Genomic DNA, 25,895 nt, shown 5'->3' on the forward strand with positions numbered 1-25,895 from the left:
CTACGGTAAAAATCTAAAATATGAGCCAGTAATAAATCACCATGAAAAAATATTATCGATTCGTTTCGATTCGTTTTTTATGGTACAGTTATCTTCGACTGTTTAAACTAAAACGGTAATTATTTACAACGAAATTAACCTAAAACGGAGAATTTCAAGAACTTTCGTTTACGAAAACATGACTGGCGTGTTAAATCTCGGATCCACTTCTGAAGTTGCACTTGAGCGAGAAAATCGCCGTTCAAACAAGAGTTACAAACAGATCTTGGTAATAATTTCACCCATTATTAGTCAACATTGGTTGTCATTCTATTTATAATAGTGACAACCGTCAAAAGATAATTTAATTAAAACAACCAATACAACTTTAACAGTAACAGTACAATAAGGTACATTACGTAAATAAAAAAAAAAACGTAGTAAGTTATACGCATCATTTAAAAATTATCCTTTACAGATATTGAACATCTTCAATTCATAATATATTTAATTTTACAACCTTTTAGTTAACCTCGCTTGTTTATATCGAGCTATATTTCAAGTTGCACCTAGCAAATCGAGCTGCAATTGTTAACACACTATTAGTACTGGTGGCAAAACAAATTAATTAACATTTTTTTTTTACTATATTAGTACAATAAATGCAACACTGGATTAAACAAAAGCTAATTTTCTAGAAGTATTTTTTTTTCTATAAGTAGGTCCTATTACAGTTTATAAGCTCATTATGTTATATCATGAAAAAGTGTTACGATGAACATTATTACTTATAAAATAAAAATAAAAACAACGAAGCCACTTAATAATATTTATTTTTTTTATAAAATGTTACTTTAATTTTTATTTCTCTGTCTATTTTATTTCTTTGTCTCAATAAAATTATATAAATTAAAATCAGCGGGAATTGGGTAACTTAAAAATTAAAACTTAATGTTTATTAAAAATTAGTCGAAGTGAAAAATAATTTATTATCATAACCTGGTGTTTTCTTGGAGTTAATATAATTATATCTTTATTTACATGAATAGTACTACAACTGACTACAACTCCTTTCTATTGATTGCATGTAACGTAGAAAGCTCGGTAGCACGCTAGTAAAGAATTCGAGCAATAACAATTTATTTTATTAATAAAATACTATAATTTAATTTTATATATTTTGAAACAAGTCAAGCCGAGATGGCCCAGTGGTTAGAACGCGTGCATCTTAACCGATGATTTCGGGTTCAAACCCAGGCAAGCACCACTGAATTTTCATGTGCTTAATTTGTATTTATAATTCATCTCGTACTCGGCGCTGCAGGAAAACATCGTGAGGAAACCTGCATGTGTCTGATTTCAACGAAATTCTGCCACATGTGTATTCCACCAACCATTGGAGCGTGGTGGAATATGCTCCAAAACCTTCTCCTCAAAGGGAGAGCCTCAGCCCATCAGTGGGAAATTTACAGGCTGCTAATGTATATTTTAAAACGCATGCAATTGTTTAGATATATGTAATAAAATTATATCTTATATATCTAAAAACTTGCTGAACCGGCGGCTTTACCCGCGCTTAATTTATTAAACTACCTATAAACAAACCGTCACCCCCCACCCCCGAGCCCCTATATCATTCAGCGGGACTCAAACTATTTCCATACCAAAATTCATCTCAATCAGTTCAATGGTTTAAGCGTGAAGAGTTAACAGACAGAGCGGCTTTCGCATGTATAATATTAGTACAGATGTATTTTAGATTAGGTCGTATTATACACGTTTGTTGACACCTCGCTCATCCGATCGAGTTGAACTTTGTATAGCACTACCATTCTATAAGAACTCACTACGCATCTTATCTCCGTGAAATATTGAAATTCAACTTGAGGTGATACGCGAATTTGTGCTTTAAACACTATAATAATGATAGACAATATCGCATATCAGTCATTGATATACAGTTTTTAGACAATAGTTTTTCTTATAATACAGGTAGATGGACGGGGTCAATGGCCGCCACTTCACATCTAATAGATATTGGCGCTATAAGAAATATTAAAAAAATCCTTACATCACCATTGCGCCATCAATCTTGGAAGCAGGTATGTCCCTTGTGCCTTAAGTTACACCGGCTCCATTCAAACCGGAACATAAAAATACTAAATATTGCTGTTTGACTTGCACAGAAGTCTACTACCGAGTGTATCTATACAACTGTTCCTAGCGAGCGCGTGAATGATGAATTGATTAAAACAAAAACAAAATCGTTACACGTAAAGATACTGGCCATTGAGAAGTTACCAGGGGCGAAGAGTAATGTTACATGGATTAATGATACTCAATGAGATTACGCAATACTCATCACATCGAAGCGAGGAGTTATCTTATACAATCATTTAATTTAGATTCACGTCGAGCCGATTGATATTCGTGTTTTAAATGTAGTCTTGCCTCGATTAAATATGGGTGACGGGATGGACGGTGCCACAATGAATGCAGATCGTGACTTCACGCTGTGTCAAGGCTACTTGGATAAATTCATTCGCGATAGCTTTTAAATTATCCAATAAAAATAAATACACGATACGCCTTTACATAATAATAATATTTATTATTTTTTATTACTGTTCCAACATATCAATTATTATCCTAATCTATAATATATATATTTTTTTAATTTTGGGACTTTTGTCCTACACAGGTACGTCAGTCCCATTGTCCCTTCTTCCTTTTTGTTTAAATATCATTTTATATCAATAGCCATTAAATAGAATTCCAGGAGCATCCTAGCAGATTCTGATAAAGGATCTGATAGAATACTCTAAACAAATCCAACATCGAACAAACATGCTTTTAAATTACTTAAGAGTAATTTTCTCTGATTCTGAGTCTTGCCAGATTCCATCAATAGGTGATATAGATCTTCAAGACTTCCACATATATCTATAATAATATTTAAAATGCGAACGTAACTCTGTCTGTCTGTTGTATTTTCCAGCCAAGCAAACGAATGTGATGATTTCTTTATGAAGCAAGCTTGAACGTCAAGGAAAGACTACGATCAAACCCTATAACGCGAGCGAACCCGCGGGCAACGATTAGTTTTGTGAATAATCAATGAATATAACGTCGTCATTGCACAAAATAAAATTCAATTCTATTTTTGAAAATAGAATTTATCGAATCACATTTTTTTTAAATATTGTGTATCTCTTTTATACCTATGTATTTAATATATATTCGTAAAATATTAAAACTAATATATATTTACGACGCAGCTGTTTTAATAAATTTATAAATTTTCGTGTACAGATCGTTATTTCAAAGCCGCAAATATGTTTATTGATCGCTCTTAAATCTTATACCCAATTACAATATTTACAATTTCAGAGAAAAATCATTACCAGCTTATTTGAACTCACATTATTAAAAGACGATCGCGAGAAACATTATTATGTTCAGAAAAAAGTCTTTACATTTCGAAGTTTATTTATAAACGAATCACGTATTGAACAAATATATAAAACTGGTATATGTTTAGAGTGGACTACGAAATCTCAATTACGATTAAACTGAAGGACATATAGTCAACACAGAACAAAGATATATATACATTTTTTTAATCAGTCATATATTTTAATAGATCCGATATGACCCAGTGGTTACAACGCGTGCATCGTAACCGATGATTGTCCGTTCAAACCCAGGAATGCACTGCTGAATATTCATGTGCTTAATTTATGATTATAATTGATCTCGTTTTCGGTGAAGGAAAATATCGTGAGGAAACCTACATGTGTCTAATTGAAATGAAATTCTACCACCTTTGTTTCCACCAACACGCATTGGAGCAGCGTGGCGGAGTGTCTTTCCAGTGGGGCATTTACAGGCTGTTACTGAATTACTTTTATATATTTTACTAATCTATATAGTAATTTTACTCCTTTCAGCATTGTCGTCGTTGGTACAACCATTCAAATCATTTAAGATATACACTTCAGTTCCTATAGTAGCGACATATGGATTAAGTAACATATGGACATAAACATATAAACATAAACATAAAACATATGGATTAAGTAACATTTCTTACAACGCCTTCGTTTTGGGTCTGGTTGACCTTTAATCATTTTCTCATATCAAATCCTATAAGAGATTTAAAAAAAAACACTAACTCAAAATCCAGCGTCTAATTCAACGAAATAACGAGTACAATACAATTGTACATTAAAATGATCTTAAAATATTTCTTTGAACACTTGGGTTGTTTTAGTCACGTAGACTGTTCAACCGCAGCACGACGTCGTGTGGTGGCGCTCGTATTACGACAAAGGACCAGGAACATTATTACGTTACAAGAACGACTTAATTATGCAACTTTGTTAATAACCAATATTATAATAAGGTCATAAATAGACATTTCAATAACTTTAATCGTATACGATACTTATAATGCAATCGTCATTCCGTTATATTTAAAACTTTGTAATATTAGCAACATGTCTATACATATACATTCAGTATTCGAGCGAATTAAAAAACAAAACGAACAAACTTCTCCTGTGTACTAAAAAAAAACACATCATTTAGTAGCATCAACTAGAACATGAAACAAAAAATGATGACGTCATCAGTACGACGAAAAAAAAAAAGTTTATAACGAATTCGTATTGAACCTGTGACAGCAGCTCGTACATCTGAACATTGCGTTAATATTAAAATACTAGCACACCTTTACTTGTAAATATAACTCTATAAACAGACAGGCGAAAATTTCAAGTTCAATTAAGAGAAATAATTAATAACTTCAATTGGCAGTGCTGCCTATCACGCTGTCAGCAAGGAATCGGAGAAAGTTATAATAGGCATACCAAAGACGAATACGACTGGCCCTTTTCGACCTTATTGCAAGAAAATAAAGGTGATTATTACACAAACTACCATTGTTCGAATAACATTAAATTACGCAGTAAAATAAGAAAATAAACCGAGAATTGAGAATCATGAACTATTAAAAATATTGATGTAATTGTTTCCTATTAATATTTATTTTTATTTCTATTTACGAACCTACAGTCATTTGATTCCTAAACGTATCCTAAGGCATCGACTGAACTGGACCGAGTAGCATTCAAGAATTCAAAGGGTCAGGTTGGCGCAAGCAATGGAACGAATAAGGAATGGTTTGTTTATGCTTCTCATTGTGCCAATATCTGTTGGCAGGAATACGCAAATTCATGCATCAGTATTATAATCTACGAATTATAGACAAATTTATATAAAAAAAACATGCTAACAAATTTATTTACCAGCCTGCGAGATGGAAAGCATTGGATGTAATAGCCTTTTTGCAAATAAATAGAACGTTTAAAAAATATATGTTCGAAATTTAATTTTCAGCTAGCGACCTCTCGTAGCGCTTTCGTTTTTGTACTATAAATTTAAACTATACAAACTGTGGCGATACAAATCTATTCGAGGTATCACTCGATATCTTGGGACTTGAAAAAACACATTACAAAAATTCCAAGTAAAATGATTATAAGTAAGCATTACAATATCACCGATATGTCAATATTTACGTCAAACACTGAGTCAATATCGTTAACGGAAGTAATTATTATTCCGAATAGGTAATTGTCATTTAACGAAATATCATCATAAGCATTCATAATTATATTTATTAATTAACATAGATAATGTCGACCTTAACTAACTTAAATTTCCAATTGCCAGAACTCGGGCTGTGACCGTTTTTTTTCTATAAAATTAACACATATACTGTATTAACTGTATAGACAAGTTATGAGTAAAAATATGGAAAAATACTTGAATCTGTTTTATCTATTTAAAAAAGAAAACAATTATTTACCCGCTTTCGTGACTATGAATTAGATTATAATAATCTAAATGTTATGAAAAATCGATTGATTTTAAATTAATATGGTTAATTTTTTTACTACAAGTTGTTAAAACGGGATATTTACCATGTTTTTTTTTTTTTTATTTGGTGGAGCTCGATATTTCGACATTATCTACGAATATCTTTATCACGAGACTGAAATTTCCGGGTAGATGTTGACGGCATTAGAAGTGTCCATATCGGACTACCTCCTTTCTCGTACGTTTGCTGCGTAAACACTGGTCACCACTACCACTGTCACTTTCGCCCCTACTATTGTCCCTTGTTTTATATACTCGATCCCGTGTTATACAGACGAAACTAACCGTATCGATTTATACAGACGAAACTATCCGTATCGATTAGTTTCGTCTGTAAAATGTCGAAATATCGAGCTCCACCAGATAAAAAGAAAAAGCATGGTAAATCCCGTTTTAAATATTTGTAATAATAAAAATACTTGTAGTAATCGATTGATTGATTTGAACTTAATTGTTTTTTTTTTAAATGGTAACATATTTTTACATGAACTCGTAATGTATCTTAAGCGCTTGCTACTTGTCATATCCGTGTATTAATAGCATACAATGCTATAGAATCGTAGTATATTGGTATATAAATTCCATAATACTCTTTATCTCGATATATAGAAGGAACCACACTAAATACTATTTCTCACAACGACAAAGGCAATAACTAATTACACCCGTACATCCGATACCTATTTCCCGGCACTTTAGTTGAAATGGTGTGACTTAAAACGAAATAAAGTTCAACAGAAACGGTCAATAAAAAACACACACTATAAAAAAAACTGGCATTTCAACATATTTGAAATAATGTAATTTAAGTGTTTTCTATTTTCATTGAGACAAAAAATATTTTTTTCGAATTATAATAATTAATTCAAAGTTCTAAACGGTACATCATATCACAACCGATCGCGGTCAATGAATAGGTTAAATCGATCAGAACGTACACAGATAATCCATCACAATCACATCACACGGTGAAAGTAGCGTGCAATATTTATGTAACATATAATTCATATCAACTACATAATCGTTCTATCTCGTCCATCGAAGGCACTTCAATCTGCTAATATACCCGTCATAATTGCGCCACTTTCTTTTTTATACAAGTTATTTGTAATTAATTGATAACTGATTTTGTTACTTAATAGTTATCGTATCAAATACTTGATTTGCATATTATTTGGTGTTTAAGGCGACTTACACACGACGGTATTTAACTTAGACCAATCGCTTGCTAGATCAAAATTACTAACGTGTCTGTCCGTATGACTGTTTTGTCTACAGGTTGCAAAACGATTACATAATTATTTTTTAACTTATGTTTCGTTTACCAATTTTCACATAAATATAAAAAATATTAAGTATATTTCCAATGAACCTTCTACAAATACAATCTATAATATAATTGTTGACATTTCCAGATGTCGATATTTATACAAAAAACTAAAAGAAAAACCGGCTTCGCTCGGGTAAAATAAATAAAACTAAACAAACATGGTTTATCCTTTACTTGTCATATAACATATTAAAACTTTTTCATAGACATTGATCTATAATATATTGTGGATAAGTATCCATCGAGTCTAACGTACCCTGCATGAAATTATTATTTGGAAAATACTTTCTGAACGCACCCGTAAACGTCAAACATGGCCGCCCTTTGAACTGTCATCTCAATTATACGAATTTTGCGGATATAATATGTGGTTTACTAAAAATTTCATTATTTTTTAACGATCGAAGGTTTCCGGTCTATCGTAGGCCTGTATGAATTTATTAATATATTAGCTAAAATCATAATCACTTAGAATCACAACGTCTGTGAGATGCCTTACCGTTATGTAATTTATTTTTTAATCTAAACCGTTCTGTAGAACGTTTGTATTTTAATTGGAACTATTATCTATGCTAATGCTGATGAACGGCGCAAACAAAATTGTAAACTTTCATATTCAACGACTGAATCATCAATTGCGATTCAGTTACTGGCCAAAATACTGGCCCGTTTTATTAAAACAATTTAAGGTGAATTGTGAAATTTGAAAAAAAAAATTGGAACAAATTTTTACAATAATTTATCTCATTTACAATGTTGCTTAATTTCTTCAAGTCAAAATTTTGCAAGCTGAATGAAACGCTTCCTCTTATCCTATAGTTAAATGTAAATGCATTTTTATGTGAAGCCTAAGTCCGAAGAGCTAATTCTGAAACCAGAACTAGCTTTAGACGAAGGAACTCCTCAATGGAAACCTGCATAGACACGAAATTTCGTATATGTATGTAAAATGATTTTTAAGGTTATTTTGTTTATTTACCTTTTTTTATTAAATTAACAAATCACAATTTTAGACGTGTTGTCCATGATATATGGCCTTTGTAGTACCTTTTATTTCTCTTTTTACACCATACTCCAAATAATTCTTAATACCTTCACAATAAGTCAGTATTATGTAGAAGATAGCTGTTTCTGTCCGATATAATTATTATTAATATAAGATAAGCAGGCCTCCTGGTAGGTAATCACTTGAGCCCATAGACACTGCAAGAAGAACAAACCAAACCTTACTGCAAAGCACTACCAATCATACAATGTTATATATATATATATATATGTTACTAGTAAAACCTGTCAGGCGTTGTCCTGTCTGAAGATATGTATACACCAACTAGTTGTCCGCCCCGACTTCGTACGGGTAAAGTTCAAACAAATTTAGCCCCGCCACTTTCTTCCACCCAAAAATCCTTTCTTATTGAGCATCTATGTCGCGAAAGAAGTAACTGCTAATTTCAAAGACCTCTAGTTTCAGGGATATCGTGATGAGTTAGTCATGGGTATTTCGCTTTCATATATTTGTTTGTGCAGAAGTTAATGTAGTGCAGCCCCATCTAAGAGTGAGTTACAACTTATTGGATAATAATAAACCCTTCTCTACAGAAAAAAAAACACAATGGGCCAACGTTCATGGACTCGAATCCTATTCATCACAAACAGATTTATATATTATACTCTTTGTGATTGAATGAACGTCGCACAGTAATAAAATATATCAATACAAACGACTTCACGGGTAAAAGTAAGTAAGAATTAATTGAGCAATAAGACGCAAGTCCTCCCTTTCATAAAGACGACATTTTCAATATCTCCAACAAACGGTTTCTCTCAATTCCCGTCCGTAATGGAAAGTCTCCAACGGCCGTCCAATTAGGCTCCTAGTACTTTAATTTATTTGACGCCAAAGCTAAGCCTAGGACGAGTTTCGCTTGCGAGTGAAATTTCATTGCCAGCTGGTATTTACTTTGGAGAGGACGTGTTTATTTGTATGACCATATTCGTAAGATTCATCGTATTTTAATGTCTAGTTTCATGTCGAAAGTTTTTTTTAACAAATGTTTTATGTAACTTAAAACATTAAATATTGTAACATTAACCTTTACTTACGACTTTTTGTATTAAAAGTAACAACTACAGCGGAATCTCTATAACTCGAACCTCGTTAAGTCGAAATCAGTAAATAGAAGAAAGACACTTTTCCCTTCCGCTGAACCCCTAAATACGCGGTAACTCGAATTATTTTGACTTTGTAAGTCAAACAAAATGTTATTTCCCTGCGAGGTATTGATAGTACATATTTATACTCTATAACTCGAATTTCAGAAAGCAGACTTCGTAAGTCGTTGTTATTAAAATATAATGACGTCTTACTTAGAATCCCCTAATTGACGATAATATTGATCATACTTATCTAGCAGATTTTGAACCATTGACATCAAATACACCGGTTCGGAGAAGAAAATAACCTGAATTAAGAAAATTATCAATTCAATGTTATTATTATAGCTACATAACCCGACTTCACGCGGGTAGAATAAGAGTCATTACATTTTTTGAATGACATAAATTAGCGGACTGGTTAAGCCACCTGGTAAGTGGCCACCACTGCCCATAGACATTTGTACTGTAAGAAATATTAACCATTACTTATAACACTAATGCTCCACCAACCTTGGGAACTAAGATGTTATGTTCCTTGTGCCTGTAGCTACACTTGGTCACTCACTCTTCAAACCGGAACACAACAATACTAAGTACTGCTGTTTGGCGGTGGATTGCATGATGAGTGGGTGATGTGTGCCCAGAAGGGTTTGCAACAAAGCCCTGCCGCTGAGTAATTGACTAAAAGTACAAATATATAACGAAAAATAATGTTTTTTTTTAAAATCTTTAAGAATAATTGTAATTGTTATCAATTGAATTTTAACTTTAATCATTAAAAAAATCGTATTAATATTAATATATATTCTGTATATGTTAATGTTGAGCTCAAATGATTTAAATTGTAAGTTTTTCACTTTTGTTGGTTCATAATAATTAATAAATGTTTAAGATGCAATCGACCACATCAAATTTAAATACAATGAAGACAAATTATATCAGAAAAATTGATTTAAGATATATCTAATCCTTATGATGATAGCAATCGTCTTCTGAAACATGTCAAGAATTCCTCGATAAATAAAGTAAGTGAAACCGCATCTATTATAAATAAAAAAACTACGAATCACGAGAATGTATAAAATCGACATGTCAGTATACGACAATTTATACCGCAATCCATTAAACAGACAGAGGAAGTAGTTACGCGACCTGACCTAGAAATTCCCAGCCAGAATCGTATCGGAGCCCATATATTATTGAATAATATTTAAGCTATAAAACGTTATACAAATCGCTTAACTTAAAACAACATCAATTTAATTAATTATAAATCATACATATAACGAGCTGTTAACATATTAATCGTATCGAAAACAATTTCTTTACGGAACGAGTTTTCACTTACCGGTTACTGTACTTAATGTTATGTACGTCGGAAGTGATGTTACGACGTTATTTGTGACTACCGGTTATCTATTACTACGTCCGTTTGAAATGTTCGACTATATTATAGTTTTCCTAGCTATTTATTCTAAAAGGAATACCCAGCCGATATGCAGATTGCCCAGGACCGTATAACAGTGCCGAAGTGTGCGCGGGCAAGCACAGGTGTAGGTAGGTAGTAGGTATTTTCTCACTTCCATAATCCAATAGGACGGATATCCGACACGACCGGAGAGAGATCAGGTGCAATACCCCGTTGTTCCTTTACGTACTATCCGGGCGACGCTTTTTTAAACTCCGGACTACGATCGAGAACAATCTTGAAAGACGAATCCAATAAATAACTTTTACTAGAATTATATAACTTCACAGGACCAATTACATAGATGAAACAATTAAGAAAATAAAGTTAAAGCCGTTTGAAGATATGGCAACACTAAAAACAGACCCTTGTTCATATTACTTATTTTGATAAATAAACTACAATAAATGTTATAGTTTATACACGACTTTTAGATTTAAGAAGAAACATAAAAATTTTAAATCTCGGTTTTTATCTACTCTATAATATGCATTTTCAATTTCAATCTATTTATTGATTAAAAACGCATTAAAATCCGCTGCGAAGTTTAAAAGATCTAAGCGACCAGACGGCGGTAAGGGACTTTGTTTTGTACTATGAAGAGATAAGAATGTTTTTTGTATGTTCGTCAATGTTTTTTTAAACCATTCATCCGATTGTGGTGAAAATATTTCGGACCATAAACATTTTTTTTTCTTTGTATCATTATTCTTCAATATAAATATATAAATATAGTTATGTATTAATATCTACAAGTGTCGGGACGGGTAGTTTGTTTGCTATAATAACGATATACGATTCTTCAAATATTATCAAAAGCAAACTTTGAAAGATAAGTTGGTCATAATAATCATTACAATTCAACTATTTTAATTTATAATGTGGAGTCTCATTAATTCTATGAGTTAAACGTTCGTTTGTAAAACTAGTCACGGCTAGTTATTTCGTCCTTGTTATAATAGATTGTAGTTCATATCGCAAATTTCAAGTTTCGTTTGTATGGAATTAAATTAACATTTTTAATTTTTACTCAACTACGTCTGATAACCTAAATCTAATTTACTAAATTATTTTCTATTACATTAAATGTAGCAGTTGCTTAAAGTCGTTTTATATAATATAAAATAAAATTTCAAAGATGCTAAATATGTTTTTTTTATATGTAGGGCGTAATCTGAGGGAAATGAAAATTCCCGAGTGTTATACGGTATAAATTATAATATTTACCCGTGTTAAGTTGAGCCGTGAAAATAAAAATAAAGTAAGTATTTAACAGGCTATGCCCTAAGCCGTATATCATGAAATTACTACACTAGATATGTGAATTAGAAGAAAGAACGTTAGCAAAACAATTACGGAATTTATAAACAAAAAATCACACGGACCAAGTGGGACAGAACAGCTAGGTTGTAACAATTTATTGTATTTAATGTCAAGATCGTGATTTTCGTATTAGTATCAAATATATAAATCAAAATTATTTAAAAGCCCCACTCAACAGATATTAGGGAATCAGATCATTAATAACTCGTATTCGCTGTCACCCGAGCTGTCTCAATAGTTATTTATCATTATAAACTTCAGTTTACCAAAACACGTGCTGCTGCTGCACGTGTTCCCGAGATTTAGTACCTCGACGTGGAACATGGGAGATAAAGTTGGTCGAATGATAAGTTGTTTTTCCAACCATACTTTTCATTTTATTAAACATGCATGCTGTCGGTACCGGCAATGACGTCACCGGGCAGAAAATAACTCTATATGTGTTTTATTACTAAAAAAAAGAGGAGGTTAAAAACTTGCAATAATAAACGATATCTATATAATTTATCCGAGATGACCCAGCGGCTACACCATGTTAATCTTAACCAAAGATTGTGAGATCAGACCCAGGAAAGAATCGTAGAGTAATCTGTGTTTATTTGGGTTTATAATTATACAATTATAATCTTATATTGTCCTAGATAGCAGTCTCCTTCCCCTATAATCAACATGTTCATGTTTATGTTGAAGTCTGTAGCTTTTGACAAAAAAACAGACGCAACAACTTTGTATATCTATATAATATAATAGTAATAACCTTTAAATTTCCCACTGCTGGGCTAAGGCCTCCTCTACCTTTGAGGAGAAGGTTAGGAGCATATTCCACCACGCTGCTCCAATGCGTGGTTCGATTCACATGTGGCAGAATTTTGTTGACATTAGACACATGCATGTTTTCCTTCACCGCCGAGCTCGAGATGAATTATAAACACAAATTAGGCACATAAAAATTCAGTAGTGCTTGCCTGGGTTTGAACCCGCAATCATCGGTTAAGATTTACGCGTTCTAACCATCGAGCCATTTCGGCTCTTGTTGTCTAGTGATACGTCATCGTAGGAAAACTCCATAGTTTAACAAGATTTACCCGATGTTAATAACCATATCTATATTTAAGTCCATTAGTAATTGTTTAAATGATAACTAATTACCAGAGTCATACTTTAAGTACAATATTTATATTTACCTACATTTTTCCTCAAGCATACTATACTTATATACTAATACATACTTATTATTACTTTAATTTTACATAATCGTTACTCGTACAGTCTTAACACCAATGGCGTCAGTCTTGTACGAGTAAATAAACACCGAGTCGTACAATTCTAACTGCGATATTAACTAACAACTAACGACACGACACGACTTTACTGATTCCAAATATAAAATGTATTAAGTCTTTTAGAAATGGTGAATTTAAAAAATGAATTCTTTCACCGTGGTCTTCTTTCGTTATAATGAAATGGTTTGATTCCACCGCGCCGTTATATTGTTTGATACACATGTAGAAGATTTTTATCCAATTCTGTCTATTATGATATCCTTGCGATGTTTTCCTTCACTACCAAGTGAATTATACGAAACGCTTAAATGAGTCATAAATTTAAAACCAAACTCGACTAAAAATACAATTATAAGAAAAATAATTAAATAAGTATATCGTGTCTACATATATAAATTGTATAAAAAAAACGAAGAGATCGTATAAATAAATAAATAAATAAATATAAATATTGGACAACATCACATACATTACTCTGACCCCAATGTAAGTAACTAAAGCACTTGTGTTATGGAAAATCAGAAGTAACGACGGTACCACAAACACCCAGACCCAAGACAACATAGAAAACTAATGAACTTTTTCTACATCGACTCGGCCGGGAATCGAACCCGAGACCTCGGAGTGGCGTACCCATGAAAACCGGTGTACACACTACTCGACCACGGAGGTCGTCTAATATGTTACTTACCACCAATTCCGCAAATTTCGCGTCGAGCTCATCTTGCGGCGGCATGGGATGCGTGGGGGTGACCGCCTGCAGCGCGAGGCCTCCCTCGCCGCCCACCACGCAGTACGTGATCTCGGGTGGCTCGTCATTCTGTAACAAGTTTTAATTGTTTCTATAAGATTTATACTTTCTAATAATACCTTACACGCATTCGATATTTTGAATATATATTATAACATATAGATACACATACAGGTACACATATCAATTTAAGTATTGATCATAAAATAAGGACTATTATTTTTTTGGTGTTTTATATCTTACAGGCGGACTAGAAAATAGGCCACCTGATGGTAAGTGGTCACCACTTAAATTGTCAAAGCGCCAGCGACTTTAATAACTAAACGTTATGTGCCTACAGTAACAATGGTTTAAACAGCGAAACTTTACCTCAAACATCTCAAAATAAATTTAAAGATTATGTTGAAACATCATCAATACCAAAGTTAAAAAATTACTCATTTATATGAGATGATAAATAAACCCGTGGAGTTAGTATAATTTGTTTTTCATATAGGATAATAATATAAATTTTATTATAGTCAATATTTATTAATATTATACTGCAGTAATTTATTATAAATGATGAAAAAAATAACCGTTTATATTTCTCCGCCGGATCTCCTCCGGTGCTATCTTCATAACGCATTCGACTCATTCAATCGAAATAGTGAAAGCTTACATGACATTGAGAATTTCGATTATAATAGCAAATCGAAAGAAAAATGTTGATTGTATTGAATCGTCGCCTTATACGGTACACGAGGAAGCATACGACGGTCGGCCGGACGGACAAAGATACGGAAAAAGATACTGCACATTAATATAAACGCTCCTCCCAGATTGGAAAGTAATTATTAAATAATCAATAATTGTATTCGTGCGTTACATCACCTGTTGGGGAAGCGGGTGTTTCGATTTAACGACCGTGTTGAGTATATTTACAATTCGAATATTTCAATTATCCAGAAATTTGGGAAAATAACCACTAGGAATATATGAAATTATTAAAAAGTAGTTAAATTGTCTATATATTATACGCCTTGTATTGCCTTAATCTTACTGTCAATTGATAGAACGCCACAGGCTATATGTAAATAGAGAATACTATAAACTTAAAAAGTATTTATTTAAACAAAAGTAGTAAAACAAAAACATATTTCATTTGCATTCATGGTGATCGGTCAAATAGTATCGAAGTTTGTTTTTTTTTAAATAGGACGAGCAATAGCTGGTCATCATCCCGCCCAGACATTGGTGCCGTTTGAAATATTAACCAATTCTTACAATACTAATATGCGCCACCAAACTTGGGACCTAAGACGTCATATACCTTATGCCTTTTATATAATATAACTCACTCACTCACTCACCCACTCACTCACTCACTCACTCACTCACTCACTCACTCATTCACTCACTCACTCACTCACTCATTCACTCACTCTCTCACTCACTCACCCCTCAAATCGGAACACAACAATATAAACACTGAGTGGATGGTACAATACTAGAAGAGCTTATATATGACTCTACCATAATTTTTTTATATATACAGATTTATCTTAATACGACAACTACTATTACTATATAACACTCCTTATCTTAAATATCTTCACTTATATATGATTGCGTACATAAGAATAATTAATTATTTATGGGCTCGTATTATTTATAACAATTCATTCACTCAGAGTATTGTATTGAAGTCTTTGTTTTTTTGTTACAATTTAATACTAAATTAACTTACACATGTTGAACGATACGTGGTAGAAATATGAAAGCGAAAAAAATATATCAATATTAAACTATAACTATACAAATCGCATGTCCGTTTGTCCGTTTAAATACGCATTACAATTAGACGTGAGTCAGCGGGCGAGTTGATTCAGGGTGGCGCCTCGGTCCCGACCGTTTCTTCTAAATACACTCATGCGACTGTCTCGCAGATTCATTGACGATTATAGGGCTGCTAAATGGTGATAAACTTTATTATATTCTACAATTCTCATAAATATAAAGGTTCTCTTCCACTGAAGGAGATACTAATCTATTTTGTATCATTGTCACACCCTTTTTTATGTCAAACATGTAGGTGGATTGGCAAATGGGTCACGTGTTGATAAGTGCTTACAACCACTCTAAGACATTGGCAATATTTCTCACAGTGCCAATATGCCAATCTTGGAAACTAAATTGTTATTTCCCTTGTGCCCTGTAGTTACACTGGCTCCCTCGCTCACTCATTCACTTACTAATTCAACGTCTAAAACAGAAAAATTTGAAGTCTGAGATCTTACGACATCCGAGAAGTAATAACACCTACAAACTTGAAATTTGGCAGGTAAGTTCCTTATAAAACTCCACTACTAAGGTGGTAAAACGCGGCTTGGAAGTTTGTGTTTTATAAATAGCGCGCGGGTAAAGCCGCAGGTTCAGGTTCAGCAAGTTATTAATATTAAAACATCGTTAATAATTGTATAGTGATTTAAATTCGACATTTATACTACAGTGTAAGTATGTTATTAATGATAAAAACTCATTAATTAAATACGTTTCCTTATGTGATACATAACACACAGTGAACTTATACCGAAGCAAATATTACTAATAATAAAGTAAGATCAGTTTGTACATATTCATTTCACGTGTCTGTATAATACAGGGCCTTATATCAAAATAATTCACGAATTATAATGAATACTATAATAGTGATGTAGTAGGTAAGTTATTCATTATGACGATGACCTTTTTTGTTAAAAATAGAACTGTGTTTATTCGTTAACTGTTTGGTATTGCTATTTAGGTAAGTTGATTGAAGCGCGGATGAATCAAGTAAACGTATTTTTCAAAATGAGATTTTGTCGAATTCTCATAGCGTGTATCAAAAAGTTTCTATATGTTGACACATTAATCCGTATTTCTATTGCCATCCGATACGGGGACTGCCGATAGTATTTGTTCAGACGCCACAGCACAAAATACATCCCTAGGAAAATATATCAAAACCTTAAGTCTTACCCAGAATCGTAATTATAACACTGAGAAAAATATAAGAATTGTGTAACTCATAGTAATTTGTCATTGCAAGCAACAACGGAACTGAAAAAAACCGAAAATAAGAACGTTTTAAGAAAAAATGCAAAACAGATTCCAATTTCAAATAAGAAAAAAATATATCCATCATCACGCAATTAAAAAAATAAGAATTGTCGAGATGAATACGTACAGTTTAAATTAATTCGATTTCGTTGAAGGTCAACGATGCTATTAAGATAAAGAATTAAAAAAAATTAATAATTCCAAGGAATTTACATAAAAATTTAAATAATCAATTCAATAAAAAAAACTCAATTGAAATGCAAACGTTACGTATACAGTCATGAACAATAACGGAAAATATTTAAGCGAAGAACAATTGAGTCTTTTATTTATATTTAATTAAAGATAAAACATCAACTTGTTTGGATTTGTACATTGTTTTTAACCGTCACTGCTTATTGAATATGAGGATAATAGCTAATTGTTTATATTATAAACTAGCTAACCGTCCCGGCTATATCCCGGATATACAAAATTCTCGGCTTTTCTCTACTATGCAAATATTATACGACATGTTATAAACCTTCCTTTCGAATGACTCTGTTTAAGAAAACCGCATTAAAATCCGTTACGTAGTTTAAAAGATCTAAACGTACAGACGACGGGAATCGACTTTGTTTCATACTATATTAAGAAATCAGCTATCGTATAACATTGGACCTAGTTACACACTGAATTCTCTCCGTCCTTATTATTACATGTAACTATAAAACTTACTTCACAACGTTTTCGTCTTTTATTCTTTTAAAGATTACATTACATTACGTTAGCAGCCTGTAAATTTCCCACGGCTGGGCTAAGGCCTCCTTTCCCTTTGAGGAGAAGGTTTTGGAGCATATTCCACCACGCTGCTCCAATGCGAGTTGGACGCATGTGGCTGAATTTCGTTGAAATCAGACACATGCAAGTTTCCTCGCGATGTTTTCCTTCACCGCCGAGCATGAATTATAAACCCAAAATAAGCACATGAAAAATCAGTGGTGCCTGCCTGGGTTTGAACCCGAAATCATCGGTTAAGATGCCCGCGTTCTAACCACTGGGCCATCTCGGCTCTTTTAAGGATAAGACTCAGTAAACGCTTTTATCAACAAATATACGTATCTCACATGCACTATACACAAATATTCATGACAACATGGTATTCCGACCGTGATGAGATATAATACATATACTTTATACCTACTGTAAATATATAACATATAATAATGTACACGTTTTGCAAAACTTTTTTTTTAATATTTATATACCACCATTTTTAAGAATATTTAAAAGGAAAACATTGTGTTACAAAGAAAATGTAATCTCTGTTAAACAATTCCAGCCACCCTAGAATACGAGTCAAGCAAGTTTGTGATTATATTTACTGATCGAAATTCAACCGAAATGACCAAAATTTGAAGATATGAGTGCAATGCAAAATATTCTCTGCGCCTGTTTGTTGATTGTCTTTGTCTGAAATTTGTTTTCATATATACAATAACCAATTTAAAAAAATCGTCTGACAAACATAGAAGAAAACGGTATTGAACTTTTTTTTCTACGCCTTATTATATATAAATGTAATAAAAATATGACATTTTAAAACGGCAAGTTGATTTGAACGCTCAACGAATGCATCCTCAAGATAAAACAAACTCGAGAAAATATTTTATATTAAAACAAATAAACGAATGTAAATATTGTATCAACCCTGATCCATGAAGTATACAAGACAACGCATTAGTATTTTCGTCGATGACTTCACCGAGGATGTCCCGAGAGAATGAACATATTTATATTCACGTATAATATTTACATTAATCACATATACGACTTTCATTGTTTTTTTTTTTTTATTAAATCGCTTTTTTTAAACTAATTGGATGATAGTAGACTGCGTCCATTCGGCCACCATTTCTCATAGAGATTGGTCTTGTAACGGCTCGTAAATGTTCCAGTGGAAACTCGATTTAACTTTAAAATTATATAATTTTCCAAAATCCTGTATGCCATCACTTTAACGTATCCTAACTAATATTACAGATGTTAAAGTTAGTTTGTTTGTACGATTTCCGTCAACATCATGAAACTTTGCATACACGTTGACAGGGATAGAAAACAGGAAATTGTTGTTGAAATTGAAAGGGTACTGAAAACCTGCCCCCACACAAACACATGAAGCCGAAGTTTAGTCAGAAATGAAACCAAAATTAGTTTCTTTTTTTGGTTAAATAAAAATTTAAGCGATTTTCAAATCTAACCCAGTTAGAATTAAATGTATTTTACTCTAACAAACTCCGTTGCAAATTACTTTTAATTACAATTAGCGAATCGTTCCCAGGACCCAGACGTCAATCAAGATCGTCGTCTAAAAACTTAATTACGACATTTGTACAAGTATTTCAAATTAATGAACAAAGTCAGTACAAAAAGTTATTCTAAGAAGCAACATTCTGTAACCAACGCAGGCAGAAAAATTATATAATATCACAATTTTTAAATACCAGAACAAAATAGATCATATTATAATATTATTGTACCACACAGAGCGATCTGTCTATTCTCACTACTGGAATGGCTTATATTTTATAGCAAATTTTTGCTCCATATTTAATAAACATTTAGACTCGAATTTCAAATACGAAACTTACATTTGGTTTGATGGAACATTTCCTCTTCAACGAGAAACTCTGCTTATTTTTACGCTTCCTTGAAAACATTGTCACTTAATAATTCACTACGAATTATATGCGTCTATTATTTTTAAAGACTCGCTTCAATAAATAACACGGACAAGTTGAAGAGGTCACATTTCACTTTAAAAATGAAACAAAACTAATGGATTCTTCAATCGAGCGACATGTCTGTCTTGTCACCGGTCGACAATGTATCTCAATCAGTCGAGCGGTTGTATGTTCGTTGTAATTACTTCCGCGCTTCTACCCGTACCTATTGTCTCGCTCTAATTCGATTAACAATTAAATGATCATTAATTGTAGGATATTCCGTTTAAGCTTTGTAATACATTGACATACGTGACTGATAAGTTTGTGTTAGTCATAACTTTGCTTAGACTGGACTGAAGTACGTCACGCATTGGATAGTTTGTACAACAATCTGGCTCTTTGGTTTAGTAGCTTATAAGACTGCAAATCTCAAAGTCCTGGATTCAAATCCAGTTCAGCCAGTAGCACCATGAAGTTTTGAGTCGGCAGTGATAACCTTCCGAGCCACTGGTACTGAACACTCACCGGCCATAAAAAAATGATGTCCCATTAAATTATGAGTGTGTGGGAATAGCAAGGGCAACTGTACTTTCACACACACTTGAGCACTATACTACCGACTTGGCCAGCGTGTCCGAAATCGATGAAGAACACGTCGTTCATCTTATACAAGAACATAAACATTGAAATAACAAAATAATTATCAGTTTACCGTTTCAAGGACATATCTACTGTCTTTTTTATAAAGAATACGAACAACAGTTTAAGGGTTGATCCTACGACATTCACAATTCCGTGCGGCCCATATACACTTAAGCTATTCAATTAGTAGTTTATACGTTGAAACTTTTTGCCTTCTGATTTCTATACTTAAACTACTAGTGCAGTTCATTTTGATCGCTCGCTACCTGAATATCTATTGATGCGTTAGCTTCGATCGTTTTTGTTGTTCGCGTATAAAATGTATTTTAGAAAGAATTCTTTTTATTAAATAGTACAATAAAATTACTTAAATTATAAAAATAATAGGGGATCGTTGTTAACTGTTAGGCATAAAAAGTCTATGTCCTTTCTTAGAGTTCAAACTTGCTTCATAGCAAATTATATCAAATTCGGTTTAGTAGTTTGGCCGTGAAAGAACACCAGACAGACAAATAGAGTTGCTTTCGCATTTATAATATTAGTACAGAAGCATAGACAAGTATTCTCTACTGTCCACGTAGAAGAGTATTTAAATTAAAATAAATAAACGTAGAATTCTGACTTAAATACGTATGTATTTAATAAATATTCATTTATTCCATTTTGAAATAATCAAAATATGAAATTGATCTATTTTGAACATTATGAATGCGCTTAATTTAAACTAGTCTTGCCTACGACTTCCTCTGCGTGGGTTTTGTTAAAGAAGGTCAATGACCAGAATATTCAAAATTCTACCTGATATCATTATAATATTTATGAATCATGCTGGTATAATTAAATCCCACTAAACGATCAAAGTAAACTGTGTATCGTTAATATTCACGTAGGATACAATCATCAATTGTACATAATTAACACAAAAATAGTGACTATGAGTAACTATAGAATCTAGCTTAAGAAAGGATGAAAGATGTACTAAATTTATAATAATAATTACAAATGAGATTAAAAATTGCGTTTGAGACCACATTTAAAAAAACAAAAAAAATTATATTAACTGCTTCGTTAGTCAGGTACCTTATATGACAAAAGCTTCTGTGATCACGGTCTAGAAAAGAGTAAAAAACTGTTAGCCTGTTCACCTGATCTGTCCCTAGTCGTATCAATTGATCGAATCGTACCATATTGTGTGCGAATAGAAAATAGACCTATGTTTGACGCAAACATTGCACTAACTTGTCACCTTGCCTAGGCAACTTCTTGAGATTAACTGTCGCATCCGAAATTCAGTCAGACTATAAAGACTATTTTGATAGAAAACAATATTCTTCTTGGATATTGTAATCTAAATTAACTAAAGAAACCAGTTAAAATATTCTACATGGCGATGATTACACAGTTTTTTATTCAATCAAGTAATCATAGTATGTTAAATTCTTTAAATACCTGTCACTAATTTGTGCAAGTGAGCTCCAAGCTTCGTTCGATGTATAGCCTAGCTTTAAAGGTTTAAAACCCTACTATAAGTTGAAGGAGCCGAGCTGGTTTAATCTAAAGATGCCATCGGCTAAGGCCATGATGCAAGTTCGCACTGCAATCAGTCAAGTCCTGTCATTGCCCTTAATTGGAATTAATGAAGTTTAACTCTCGCGTCCTAGAGGTCACGGATGTCTAGTTGTCGTACTTCCGCGTCAAAAATCAAGGCATTTTTTAAATTAAATTACTCATTTGTTTAATGTAGATAAACTATTATTTTGAATATCGTGCAAATCTTAAACTTATATAATATATTAATATTAAAAAAAAAAATGTTCATTAATAGATATATATTTTTTCCGCAGATTTAATCACATGGGACTTAATGTGATTAAATCACCACGTTATAAAATCGGTATCAACGTGACAGTCGGATTTAATTTTTAAGGCATTTTGGTAACAAAATTAGGAGCTCGTAAAGGAATTTTTGCGAAAGCGTAGCGTTAAACAATTGCGAGGATCTCATGATAAATGAACCAAGGAGTACTCTCTGCCGTTTATCCTTCTAGACCAGATCCAGTAATAAAACATTCCCTGCGCGATTTAGAATCAATTATATCCAATTAACGCCATCTACAGGTACTAGGTCGTAGCATATTCATTTGACACCTATAATTGAAATACAATGAAGAAGACTTGAAATTGCATTATGAATTTTGATCATTTTCAATAAAAATAAAATATATATATAATTAAATCAATCACATAAATCAAAAAGTGAAAAATATGTTTCCGGCAATAAAACAAACCGATTATTACCGGTTAAAAACCGCACCGGCACATGCCACGACCATCACTCAGATATCTCACCACAATAAACACACTCCGGCTCTGACCGACATCGATGCCGGCTTTCCAATCCTAACAACTTGTTCGATAGATACCGCCGGTTGTATATTTCGGCCCTACAACGGAGATTAAGATAATAATTGACGTCAAGTCTAACTCCACCAATCGCACAATGCTATGCTATATTATATCGACTCGAAACACTCAAGACATATAACATTAAAATAATAAAGGCATTTCATTGCTTACTTTTATGGAAATGACTTTTCTTTAAGATTTACTTGAAACTTGAAAACTTTTTGCTTAGACTATATTAATGTCCTTATATTTTTTTTTTAATCGTGAAGCCAATGCTGCATTCAAATTTAAAAAGTACCATTGTAAGAAGTATCAATAAACTATAAACATGCTTACATTTCAATATTTTGTCTCTTCCTTTATTGAACAAAACATACGCAAACGTATAGGAAACATTATCTCAAAAACCATAAATTGGAAAGTGGATACATCGCATCCAGACATTATTACAAATCATTTTACTGCCCATCGTTGCACATAGCACACATGTAATGGATGGTCGGCTTTACAGCTGATCAGACTTTTACTCGCGTCGGTGTCAATGTTACCTATAATAGGACTGATAGATTGGCAAGTAAAAGCGTGATCTGTGGCAAGACTGGTAACATTATAAACTGCAACGACAATGACGAACAAACCGTGCCATTGGCAAATCAACCACATTCGAATTACCAAGATAATGTCGAAAATTTAAAATTTCCAACAAAAAAATAATAACATCGTAAAATTAATAATTCAAACGCCTTTATTGCGACCCAATGGTTAGAACACGTGAACCTTAATCGAAAATTGCGGTAAAAACCATTGAATTTTCATGTGTGGCGGTGAAGAGACACATCGTGAGGAAATCTGCCATATGTATGTGCATCCATTGACTCTCATTGGCTGCTCCACTTCTGGTGAAATAAATAGCAAAACTCCTCATAGAAGTGACGCAGGCGGAGAGAGCCATAGTCCAGCAATGCTTGCGTGACCTTTTGTTGTTACTTTACTATAACAATATGGTAATAGTATTTTCTTTAAATCTGCCATCATTGTAATAGACTGCCACTATATTCGTTATGAGTCGCAGCTGTATTTGTCGAGAAATCGTAGAATTATACTTTTCTATTCATTTTATTATTATTATTTAAAGTATAAATTGCATAAATATTCCTTGAGCTCGGTAATCATAGCTACCATTGCTTTATTCTGAGATTCTATCATAAGCATACATTAAATTAGTTTAGTGATAGTCACTTTGAATGGTCCACTGTAACTTTGGTGATTGTTGGACATAATTGTTTATGAACATTTAAAAAGAAAACAACAGTAGAGGTGAGGGAACATAAAAAGTGAAATGAAAATTAAATATTAAATTCCTATTTATTATAAAACCGTCAATACAACGAACCCAGTGAATGTATGAATAACTTATTCATTAAAAAAAAAACTCCTGTTAGAAAATAGTGTTTATTTTAATAGTGTTCAATCTAATCGGAACAGCATCTAAAATGTGTGTTGTGTTATAATCATATGTATATCAATCTATCAATCTTTTAGTTTATACAAAAAATACATTTTCACAGAATGTACAAACTATTAATATAGTTTAAGTTTTCATTGCGACCCAAACGATAATAAGACCTTTATTTCACAAATAAATTTAATAAAATGTATTTTTCCTTTATTGGACACAAATGTTCACAAATAAATGACGTAATGTTAATACATTAACTATTTTAATTATTTAATAAGCTGAGTGCAAAAATGTATTACAGATAAGAACTTTATGCACTAATAAGTGTTATAACTAAGCCAAGTCGGGGTTGATTGATTGAATGAAATTTAATCAAATTAAAAAATTGTTGAAAAAAAAAAGCCGTTATAGAGCAACAAACAAAAATTTATTGGATCATAAGATTATTCGCATACAAAAGGAATTTGTTAATTGAGTACTGTTACGCTACCGAGCGTATGTGACGTCGGAGTACTAAATCTGCCACTTTAAACAGTCAAATACAACTCGTGTCAAAAGCACATTTTTTAAAGAAATATAATTTTGACATAGACTAAGGGCGACAAGATAATAACAAATACGAGTATATTTAATTACTAGATTAACCTGCGGCTTTACACACGCTTAAGAGGATTGAATTAAAAAAAATAACCTATGCCCCAGATCTCAAACTATCTCCATACAAAATTTCATCTGAATCGATGCGGAGGGTTAAGTGAAATCTTAAAACTTAAAGGGATAACAGGCAGAGTAACTTTCGCAATAATAATATTAGTATAGATTTTTTATATTCAAATACGATTTAAATCATTACTTTTATACAAACTTTAAACAATGGTACAATTAAGAATCTTTAGTATTTGGAGTGTAACTAATTATAGCTATTGGCTAGACTACAAGTGCCGCGGTGAAAGTGGCACATTAAACGAACCTGCGACCCAAAGGAACCCGATATCCGGTGTCGGTTACGTGATCTCTGGTGTATATGACACGTTCCGCAACAATTGACAAGAAAATGTATCGATGTCATATTTATAATATTAATTAAACATAATCAAAACACAAACATAGAATTGTTAAAATAATATTTTACACCATCACGTATAAGTTGGTTGGTCGATATTACTATATAAACATAATAAAACTAGCTCGACCTGCGGCTTTATCCGCACGCGTAATTTATAAAACTTCATACAAACCGTTAGCCACTATTTTACCCCTCGAGGAGTGAATTAAATAAAGTCGTAGCCTATTTACTTCCCTCGGAACTCAGACTATCTCCACGCCGAATTACATCTCAATCGATGCAGCGGTTTCAGCGTGAAGAGG

General features: G+C 32.6%; 1 protein-coding gene across 8 annotated transcripts in view; it reads right to left on the reverse strand.

Moving 5' to 3' along the window:
• The window catches only part of LOC113398432 (disheveled-associated activator of morphogenesis 1), a 122,337-nt gene that overhangs the window by 16,760 nt on the left and 79,682 nt on the right, over window positions 1-25,895 (reverse strand). For all 8 annotated transcript variants that reach the window (XM_064217060.1, XM_064217055.1, XM_026637176.2 and 5 more), the window contains one exon: window positions 14,175-14,303. In XM_064217060.1, coding sequence (XP_064073130.1) covers window positions 14,175-14,303 — 129 coding nt within the window. The remainder of the gene's footprint in view (window positions 1-14,174; window positions 14,304-25,895) is intronic.

The sequence above is a fragment of the Vanessa tameamea genome, chromosome 15 (assembly GCF_037043105.1).
Source record: "Vanessa tameamea isolate UH-Manoa-2023 chromosome 15, ilVanTame1 primary haplotype, whole genome shotgun sequence".
Lineage (NCBI taxonomy): Eukaryota > Metazoa > Arthropoda > Insecta > Lepidoptera > Nymphalidae > Vanessa > Vanessa tameamea.